The sequence below is a fragment of the Vicia villosa genome, linkage group LG4, assembly GCF_029867415.1.
Source record: "Vicia villosa cultivar HV-30 ecotype Madison, WI linkage group LG4, Vvil1.0, whole genome shotgun sequence".
Lineage (NCBI taxonomy): Eukaryota > Viridiplantae > Streptophyta > Magnoliopsida > Fabales > Fabaceae > Vicia > Vicia villosa.
In genome coordinates, this window is record NC_081183.1 from 154,446,437 (window position 1) to 154,457,690 (window position 11,254).

Below are 11,254 nucleotides of genomic sequence, written 5' to 3' on the forward strand. Positions count from 1 at the left end.
TTTGGAGAGAGGTAACCACGTAACAACTACACAATTACATTAAAAAATATGCTAATAGTTTGGTGAAAGAATATTATTTACATTATCTACTCCAAAACTAAAAGAGGAGATAATGTAAATAATATTCTCTGTTATTTTATTTAATTCCATTACAATCATCTTAGAGTAGAAAGTCATAAATACAAGATTTTTAAAACTAGGAAGGAAAAAAAATCCAAACTATTGGATACAATTCAATAACTAAATGACTACTCATATGATAGGTTTCAAGGTCCTAATCATCTTTAAGAACACAATCACATAGGTGGTTAACACACTTGGGAAAATATTTAAGAAAAGTATAACACATTTGAGGTGGACAGTCTACCTCAGTATCACATTTAAGAAAATCTGCAAAAAAACAATATAGGGACATTAACAAAAAAGAGAGAAAAAAAAAGTGATTATATTTCTAAGGTCGGAAGAAAAACTAAAAAGAAAAAAAGGAAAATTGGCATACCGTTAAATTTATTTGCATTAAGAGATTGAAAAAGAAAAAGAATCATAATAGATAAAAATTTGATGATTTCATTCATATTTTTCTTCCCTTACATATAATTATATGGAAAACTATTTGATCACTTTATATGTAATAAAATTTCTTTTAAATTAGAATTATTATTCAATTTCTCTTAAATATATCAATATGGTCTACTAGCTTGTCTCTTTAGCATACTTAGTACGTAAGTTGGTCACATTAAAAAACTTTTCAATAGTGAGAATTCTTTCTTTTAATTATTTTTTCATTATTATTTTTAACCTTTCAACATTAAAAAAGGGCAAAAACAAATAGCGGGATAAAGTTATTTATGGAAATCTTACACTGTTGATGTGACAGTATCTTTAGTACATTGTAAATAAACAACAAGCTATATAGCAGCATGTGTCTTTAGTAACATTTAGTAATTTGTAAATAAACAGAACACTCAAGCCTATTGTGTTGCTAATGCAGCCCTTAGATATATATTGTATTTAGATGGATAAAAAAGCAAGAAACATTTCTTGTAACATAGTTCTAATTGATGTTTATTTCAAGAGTATTAAACGTTGATATATGTTATCTCTTTAATTATATGATAGACATTGATAATAGTATGTATTTGGCTGTAGTAAGAAACCCTACTAAACCCATTTTCTCTATGTAGTTGGAAGAAACATAATTCTTTAATAGGTATTAAAACATATTATCTTTCTTCTAGCTTTATATTTTGTATTAGTTATTAGTATTAGGGTTGAAAAGTATACTGAAAATATAGGTCTCACTTTTGGAATATATTTAGCGGAGGTTATAAACCTTCGTATTTTATTCTCAAAACCACTATAAATTCCAAATTTATTTTAAAATGTACATCACATTTAAGGACAATTACAACCGTTATTGCGTGGCGTTAGAGATTGATTTTGAAAAAGCTTATGATCGGGTAAGTTGGCATTTTTTGAGATTTGTGCTTGTGAAGATGGGGTTCGGCGAAAAGTGGATGTCGTGGATGGAGGGATGCATTTTTTCTAGTTGGATGTCCGTTATTATTAATGGGAGTGTTACTAAGGATTTTAAGGTTGAGAAAGGCCTTCGTCAAGGCGACCCTTTGTCCCCTTTTTTATTTGTGTTGGTGTCGGAGGTGTTAACGGCGCTTTTAAAAAAGTCCATAGCAAGCGGAGAGTATAAGGGGTTCAAGATCAACGAGGAGATTAGTGTGAATTTGCTTCAATTTGCGGATGATACCGTCATGTTTGCGGAAGGTGATACCGCGAACTTGTGGACGATGAAGGTTATCCTTAGGGCTTATGAGATGATGTCGGGGCTGCAGGTAAACTTCAATAAAAGCAATCTCTATGGTGTTAATGTTTGTGATAGTTTCCTTGAGGCGGCTTCGATTTTTCTCGCGTGCAAGGTTGATAGTCTCCCTTTTCAGTTCTTAGGGGTTAAAGTGGGTGGTAACCCGAGAAAGCTAGCAATGTGGAAAGATTTGATTTTGATGTTGAGGCGTCGTTTGGCTTTGTGGAAAGGTATTCATCTCAACATAGCGGGTCGTGTTTGTTTAATCTACTCTGTCATTAATGCCATTCCGATCTATTCTCTTTCCTTTTTCAAAGCGCCGAGGAAAATAATCAAAGAGATTCGGGCTATTCAATCAAACTTTCTTTGGAATGGTAGCGAGTTTAAAAGACCTATTCATTGGGTGAATTGGGAGACCGTGTGTAAATCTCGAGAAGAAGGAGGTTTGGGAATTAAGAATGTGGAAGTTATGAATGTGGCGTTATTAAGCAAGTGGAAGTGGAGGATTTTAACGGAAGATGAACCGGTGTGGCGGAGTCTCATGGCTTTTAGATACAGAAATATAAAAAAGAAAGTTCTTGTGGGGGATATTTTGGTGATATCGAAGAAAGATTCGATATGGTGGCGAGACATCATTTTATCTGACAATTATGTTTCTCTTTTGAACCAAAATTTTTCAGGTGCCATTTCTTGCAAGATTGGTGATGGCTTTTCCATACCGTTATGGTACGGGTTTTGGGCTGGTTCTCAGCCTCTGGCGCAAGCGTATCCCGAGTTGCTGGTGAGGGCCCACGACGAATCATTAACTGTTGCTCAGGCAGGGTCCTTCGGGGAATATGGCTGGGAATGGAACACTGCAGGATCTTTCTATGAGTGCAGTAGCAGTGTGGACTTTCTGTGGCAGGAGGTGAGAAGTACCATCAATAATGCCGCACTTGTAGCTGAATTACCGGATGCTTTCTTTTGGACTTGCAATTCTGGTCATGGCTTCTCGGTTAGGTCCTGTTACGACAGGTTCAAACCGTTTCTGTCGGGACCAGCAGTCTGTGATAGCATAGCCAAGCCGGCTGCGTTCTTATGGATTATCAAAGCTCCTCCGAAAATTCTTTTCTTTGGTTGGAAAGTGATCCATAACAGAATCGCAACAAAGGATCAATTAATAAATAGGAGAATGTTACCGGATCCTTGCGATCATTTTTGCGTTTTTTGTTTGGAGGAGTTTGAATGTTTATCGCATATTTTAGGGGGCTGCAGTGTTCTTGCTAACATTTGGAGGGGTGTTTTTGATTGGATTGGCACGGGCATCGACTTATCTTTGGAAGAGTTTGAGGGATTTATTTGTTTTGACGAGAAGATAAGGAATAAGAACAACAAGATCATGGTTTCGGTTATTTGGTTGGCAACGGCGTGGTGTATTTGGACTATAAGGAATGTAATCATTTTTTCGAATGCTACTTTTAGCTTCCTAGAATGTATGTCGGAGATTGTTTTTAGCTCTTGGTCGTGGCTTCTCTCTTATTACTCTTTAAGAGATAATTGTAATTTTCACACATGGAATATTCTACCTCTCTCCTGTTTTGAGAAGTAGTTTTTTCCTTCGTTGTAATAGGTTGGAGTACCGCTTATACTCCTTTATTAATTTCATTGCCTATTAAAAAAAATATTCATCTCGCCACTTGTTCTATAATCTTTAAGTGTTTTGTGAAATTTCTAAAGTTGTTTTGTCACGTTCAACTTATGAAAGGTTTTCTACGTATTTCATGGAATATTGTGAGATATTTGTGACATTAAAGACTTGGAAGGAATGTCACAAAGATGACCTATTACTTGCAAATATGGCTAACACTATACAAATTAAATACAGTAAGTATTGGGGGTTGTCACAAAGATAAATATGCTTTATTACCTAATTTGGGAGATGTCACAAACTAAATAAATCTGGTTTTGGTCTTGGTGATGTTTTTGTGGTGTTACCATAGTGTCGTAATGTAATGTGCTAATAGTATTGTTTGGAATTTTAATTTTTACTTTGTAATACAAATTGTTATTTGTTATTTGAATTTTTTTATTATTTGGTGTTGAAAATGTGTTATAACATGTATTTATTGACATTGTTATTTGTTATTTGGTAATATATGAATGAATAAATACAAAGTTATATATTCTTTATATAACCACACTCAATAAAAAATTATAAAAAAATGAACCAACCGAATCAATTCAAACCACACTGATTTAATTTAGTTCGACTTTATTTTTAAAAGTCAATAGAATTAAATCAAATCACACATTTTTTCTTTCATTTGAATGACTTTTAGCATAAAAATCGCTCAAACCACTCCACAATCACCTCAAGGCATGTTTATGGCTTGAGAAGACTTTTCATTCAACTAAGGATTCAGCATTTGCTGTTTAACAAATTTGAGACGTAACCCATTAAAAGTATTATGGGAAAAAAATATACAAGCTAAAATTACATTAGCTAAAAAATATAAGTTAATGTTAATAGTGGGAATGTCTATAGAAGTCTTCGATCTACTTTGAATTTTTAAAACAATCTTCCGATCTTTCCTTAAAAGAACTTAATTATTGTCATGGAATCTAATAAATGGTTGATGTCATTTGATGAAAAGAGAATAATATAGTGAAATGAGGAAGAAGAAAAAAAAGGTAATAGAAGATTATCTATAATTGAGTTTTATTGGACTATAAAATTTTATTTAATTATTTTAGGTTAAGAGTTTAAATATAATGTACAAACAATGTAAATTAACTTTACACATACAATCAATCAAAATTTTTATACTCACCCTATCGTATTAGTTTTTCTAGATTAAAATTGTTACGATTGCGATTGGTTGACAATGTAAAAATATTTTAAACTGTCATTCTCGGTGTATATCCTTTTTAGAGGAATAAATAATATTGTTATTATATTAGTTATGACCATGAGAGCATGGAACGGTGCTTATATTAATATAAATTTGATGATGAATGGGACCAGCCAAGAGCAGAAACCGTTGCATGATGTAGAGAGAACGTTGAAGCATCATTTGGAGGTGCCATGCCACGCTTGCAATGTCTTCCTTCCCCATCATCATGCACATGCATCTTCCTTCAACCCTTCATCATTTCATAATCCCAATTTCAATTCTATAATCAAAAGATTTTACAGAAATAACAATCAAGGGAGCAACTATCATAATACTCATCTGAGATTTGCGCTTTTCTTTCTCTTTTTAGAGCTCAAATCCATCTGTTCTTAAAAGGGAAAGAAAGCGCGCAATTTCAAGCCGATTCGAAAAATGAGTGCTGTATCCGGTGTAATTTCGCGTAAAGTTCTGCCAGCTTGTGGATCCCTTTGTATCTTCTGTCCTTCCTTGAGAGCTAGGTCAAGACAGCCTGTGAAGAGATACAAGAAACTTATTGCAGACATTTTCCCTCGTAATCATCAGGTCTGTTGTTTTCATTATTCTCTTCATTTTTACATTTCTTATGTCACAAGTAAGTGATTCCATTACTTGTATAGAGTGTTATATGTGTGTGTTTAAAAGTAGGGAATGTATATAGTAATAATAATCTAAAAAAGTAGGAGGATGTAGGGAATGTATATAGTAATAATAATCTAAAAAACACGGATACAGACGTAGACATTTGATACTAAACTGACACAGACATAGACATCTGATACTAGACTGACACAGACATCGACATCTGATACTAGACTGACTTTGGTTGGTGTCTGACACATTTTCAATTTAAAGTGTCGGTGTTATATAGATTCTAATTTGAGTTAGTTTATTGATATGTTGGACTGTTCAAAGTAGGTTTTACTGAATACTCATGCAAATGTTCTCCAATTTTGTCTAGGAAGCATGATATATGTCTGTCCTTTTTTTGTGTTTGCAACATTGCGATGTTTTGGTAATGGAAATGCTTGTTTTCATCCTTCCTATTGATTTTGATTTCATTTAGTATTTTTATGGATTGACAGGAGGAAGAGCCAAATGATAGAAAAATAGGAAAATTATGTGATTATGCCGCGAAGAATCCTTTACGGATCCCAAAGGTAAAGTACAACAAAATGTTGGTATAATATTGTGTGAGATGATGTCTAAGCTAAAGTTTTTGAATGCTTCAGGATTGTTGTTATACTCAGATATAACTAAATAATTTGTGATCAGATAACTAATGCCCTCGAGCAAAGGTGCTACAAGGAGCTGCGAAATGAGAATTTCCATTCAACAAAAATAGTCATGTGCATTTACAGGAAATTGCTGTTTTCTTGTAAAGAACAAATGTGAGCTCATATATCTCTTATCGTTATTCTTATATACAGATAGCTCTATAATTCTTGGAACGTGAGATGATTTTTTATTTTATTTTATGTTTGTTGATATAGGCCACTATTGGCGAGTAGCTTGCTAGCTATAATTCACACCCTGCTGGATCAAACAAGACAGAATGAGATGAGAATTATAGGATGCCACACTCTTTTTGACTTAGTAAATAATCAGGTTTGTTATACTATTGCTTCAGAAGTTACACAACTTTAACTTCAGTGGCTAAAGTTTATATCCTTTCTCAACTTGAAGGAAGCGGTATTTGAAACTTAACATGTTTCAAAATTTATAGATTGATGGAACTTACCAGTTCAACTTGGAGGGGTTTATCCCAAAGATTTGTCAATTAGCTCAAGAACCAGGGGATGATGAAACGACAAAAACCGTTCGGGCAGCTGCTTTGCAAGTCCTTTCTTCGATGGTATTTATTTTGCAATTCCATAATTGTTTGGATTCCATATGCACTCAAATCAAATAAATTTTCAATTATTTTCTTTGTTGTCTATTCGGATTTACGGTTTACGTGTAACATTTCAGACGTTGATCCAAGATATTACTTAAAACATTTCTTCCGTTAGAAAATGCGACTACTATTATAATATGATCCAAATACATATTCTTTACAACTTTGAGTTTGTTCTGTAGGTTCAGTATATGGGTGAACACTCTCATATATCAGTAGAGTTTGATAATGTAAGTAGCCTTTTACATCTTCAGTAGAGTTTTACTATAACATCGATATCTTATTTCATCTTATAGTGATTTTTTTCTTCTTTCTAATTCATTGCAGATTGTTAATGTTGTATTGGAAAATTATGGAGGTCCAAATAAAAATTTAGAAAAAATCAACGATGAACGAAAAGAAGGTCCTGAGAATATGTGGGTTCAAGAAGTGTTGAAAACTGAGGGTCACGTCTCTCCTGTCATAGATGTTGAAAAGAGAATCCCATCATGGAGGAATATTTTGAACGACAAAGGCGAAATAAATATAACAATGTAAATACTAATTTTGCAGAAAGGCTTGAAATGGCTTCATGCTTCTTCCCTTTGTCTCATTATCTATAAACACTTTTTGTCTCTTGAATTTTTGCAGAGAGGATGCAAAGGATCCATCATTTTGGTCCAGGGTTTGTTTACATAATATGGCCAACTTAGCCAAGGAGGGTACTTCGATTCGCCGTATAATGGAATCTTTATTTAGATACTTTGACAATGGAAGTTTATGGACTATGGACCATGGTCTTGCCTTTTACGTTCTAAAGGATATGCTATTTTCAATTGATGATTCTGGTATAATATTTTTCAATTGTCCATTCAATGCTTTGATTACTTCATAAAATCGGTTTTTAAATCATTATTCTCTTCTAATTTGTCTTTCATTTTTTCTCATTCCGGTTGTTGCAGGGAAAAATACGCATGTTTTACTGTCAATATTAATTAAGCATCTGGATCATGGATTAGTTCTTAAGAAACCCAACATTCAACTGGACATTATTGAAGTGATATTTTCACTTGCTCAATATACTAAGGTGCAACCTTCTATATCAATAATGTGCGCATTAAGTGATTTAATGAGACATTTGCGGAAGAGCATACAATATTCCCTTGATGACTCAAATCTGAGCACCGAAACAATAAATTGGAACAAAAATTTTGGAGAAGCGGTCGACAGGTGCCTTGTACAGTTATCAATTAAGGTATCTCACATTTTTCACAGCGTTCAATCAAGTTTATATCAAAACTTTCAAAATGATTGAGTCATAAATCATAAATGATTTACAATAATGATAAGTTACAAATGCTGTCATTTCTTGTTAGATATATCAAAATGGAAGTTAACTAAGAGGCCGATCATGAACAGGTTGGAGAAGCAGGTCCAATTCTTGATGCTATGGCTGTTATGTTGGAGAATATCTCTACTATTACAGTAATATCAAGAGCCACAGTCACTGCTGTTTATCGAACTGCTCAAATCGTTGCCTCCTTACCAAATTTGTCCTATAAAAGCAAGGCAAGGAATGGATATTCAATTCATGATGTATCTGTTTTCTCAGTTTCTTTGCTAGTTTACGTTTCACGGTTACATTTACTGCTAAATATTTAAAACCATTCTCTTATATCTCAGGCATTCCCTGAGGCACTGTTTCATCAACTACTCTTAAATATGGTTCATCCGGATTTTGAAACACGAGTCGGAGCTCACCGAATCTTCTCTGTTGTTTTAGTACCAACCTCTGTCTTTCCTCGTTCGTGTTTGTCTGTATCTGACCCCAAAGGTATAATACGAACACTCTCCAGAGCGGTCTCAGTTTTCTCTTCTTCAGCTGCCTTGTTTCAGAAGCTAAGACACGAGAGACAGTTCTCAAGTGAAAGCACAGGTCAAAATAATAATGATAGTGTAGCCGACGAGGAGTTACCGGTTAACGGAAATGGTGGATTCTTGAACAGGTTGAAGTCAACTCATAGTCAGATGTATTGTGTCAATAGTACACAGCAACCAACAGCAGCAGATGAAGTTACTACAAGCAATGCTAATAGGGACTTGGTGAGCCTTGCAATGATGGTTATATGCTAAGATGTGACTCTGATCCTATAGTTGTAACATTTGTGACACACACCCTAATCCAAATTTGCTAACATTTCTATTTGAACACAGGAGGCTGCGACTCTCAGGCTGAGCAGCCATCAGATAAATCTCTTGCTATCCTCAATTTGGGCTCAGTCTATCTTTGCTGAAAATATACCAGCAAATTATGAAGCAATTGCTCATACATACAGCTTGGTGCTTCTGTTTTCTAGAACCAAGGTAATAACTCAACACTCATGTTGCATGATTCAAGTCTTTTATGATCTTCAGATAATTGCACTTGTTCAAGGGGTCCCAGACATTACTTTTCCTTTAACATATTAAAAATTTACTTTTGCTTGTAGAGTTCTTTTCACGAGGTCCTCGTCAAGAGTTTTCAACTTGCATTTTCTTTGCGGAATATTTCTTTTAAAGGTGAGCTCCATTCACACTAACTTGCATTTTGGTTGCGGAATATGTCTTGACCAACATGTGTCACGTATCAGCTTGTTTAAGCCTATATGGTTTTTGAGTTTGATTGCTATACTTGAAAATAGAGAGTCTTTTTACTACTATCTCATCCTGTTCTGCAACGATGCCGAGAAGGAACTGACTGACTGGTAATCAAGCCTTTCAACTCTTAATTTCTACATTTTACTTCACAGGGTCATTGCCACCATCACGTCGTAGATCACTATTTACTTTGGCAACTTCAATGATTATGTTTTCTTCAAAAGCATACAATGTTGCCTCTCTTGTCCATAGTGCCAAAGCAGTGCTTACAGAGAGAAAGGTTGACCCGTTCCTTCACTTGATTGAAGATAACAAGTTACAAGCTGTACGCTTTGCACCTGAAAATCTGACCATCAACTATGGATCTAAAGAAGACGACAATAGGGCCATACACACAATTTCAGAACTATTGACATCTGAACCCCAAGATCAAGAAATCTTCGTTTCAGAAATTGTCAAGTGCATGGAAAATATGTCGGAAGTAAGGCTTCTACTTGAGTTATATAAATGTCAATATATTTTAGACAGTGTAAGGTTATTTTCTTTAGCATTTCTACGCATCATATACCTGTTTCCGTATGTGCAGCCCGAATTATCCTCGTTAAGGGAAGATCTGTTAAAAGAATTCTCATTAGATGATATGTGCCCACTTGGATTCCCATTGACTATCGATATGCCAGAAAAGGTGTGTCTAGTAGAAACTGATTATATTTTGATACTTTGTTTATATATGCTTGCGAATGGTTACTGATATAACTATTTCTGCTTTTAACAGGATGCTTCGTTTGTTTCAAACGATGATGATTATATTCCGGAAATATTTGATTGTCAAATAAAAGAAAATTCAGGATTGTCGATAGAGTTCCCAAGTCTTTTGAGTGCTAATCAACTCTTGGAATTAGTATGTTTACCCATTTCTTACCCGATAAACTGTTTCTGTTTTAAATTGTGCTTGAAGCTCTTCTCATATCAATCAATACCAAGGAGATTGACACCGCGTTTTGTGAATGTAGGTATCAGATACATCTAAATCAGCCGGGAGAATTTCTGTATCGATTGCATATGATGTACCTTACAAGGATATGGCTCATAACTGTGAAGTGCTTCTGATGAGTAAACATAACATGTCCATATTGATGACTACCCAACAGAAGCAAGAAAGTTTTAGGAACTTCCCTTTACAAATTCAAAACAAGGACACCAAAAACACAGACATCTCTTCAAATTCAAAACTTTTAAGTGCAACAATTCAAAATCATCCTCACTTGTTCAAACTACCAGCAGCAAGTCCCTATGATAACTTTCTAAAAGCTGCTGGCTGCTGATAACTAGTCTGTATAAATCCTACTAAATTGAGCAATTGATTATATCAACAAGAGTTATTGCTCAAAGCTCAAGATGTATCTGAGAGTTTTACTATTATTCTGATCATGATGTGTATTGTATGGGATTTCTAAATTCTAATTGCAAGTGATTTTGGCTTGGTATTTTTACATTGATATTTCACAAACTATATAGTAGTTACAACATTTAGGGCTAATAATTATAAATTAATGGAAAAAAAATCAATTTTTTAATTTGTCTCTAATTTGTCTAACCTATTCGTAGTGAAGATAATAAATATAATTACACAGGGAATAAATCAATTCCCGATTTGTCTAACCTATTCAAGAAAAGATGATAAATATAATTACGTGATTGATTCACCCCTCTTCAAATTGCTGCGATTGGTCAATGAACATCAATTAGCTACAAGAAATTGATGAAGTGGGCGGAAAACAGATTTGGTAAAAATATATGCTACTTGAAACTTAAGTATTGGTGTGAGGAAGTGATATTATTTGGTCACCATAGGTGTAACAGATTGAATGACAATCAACTTTGATATGCTTGATGTGTTGATGAAAAATAAGATTTGCAACGATTTGGATGACATTTGTATTGTTAACATGATGTTCGCCAAGTTTGGAAAAGCCAAAAGACCACAATACCAAGTTATTTCTAAATAAGCAGCAA

The 11,254-nt window shown here is 34.1% G+C and overlaps 1 protein-coding gene across 1 annotated transcript; it reads left to right on the forward strand.

The window, feature by feature from the left end:
* The first annotated feature begins 4,815 nt into the window (after positions 1-4,815).
* On the forward strand, positions 4,816-10,741 carry LOC131600006 (protein SEMI-ROLLED LEAF 2). Its single transcript, XM_058872241.1, has 17 exons — positions 4,816-5,271; positions 5,811-5,885; positions 6,001-6,116; positions 6,219-6,333; positions 6,452-6,580; positions 6,805-6,852; positions 6,950-7,155; positions 7,253-7,449; positions 7,564-7,856; positions 8,021-8,170; positions 8,285-8,704; positions 8,816-8,965; positions 9,091-9,160; positions 9,391-9,719; positions 9,825-9,923; positions 10,014-10,139; positions 10,252-10,741. The coding sequence occupies exons 1-17, from the start codon at positions 5,122-5,124 to the stop codon at positions 10,561-10,563; spliced, it is 2,985 nt and encodes a 994-aa protein (XP_058728224.1). The 5' UTR covers positions 4,816-5,121; the 3' UTR covers positions 10,564-10,741.
* Positions 10,742-11,254: the final 513 nt, after the last annotated feature.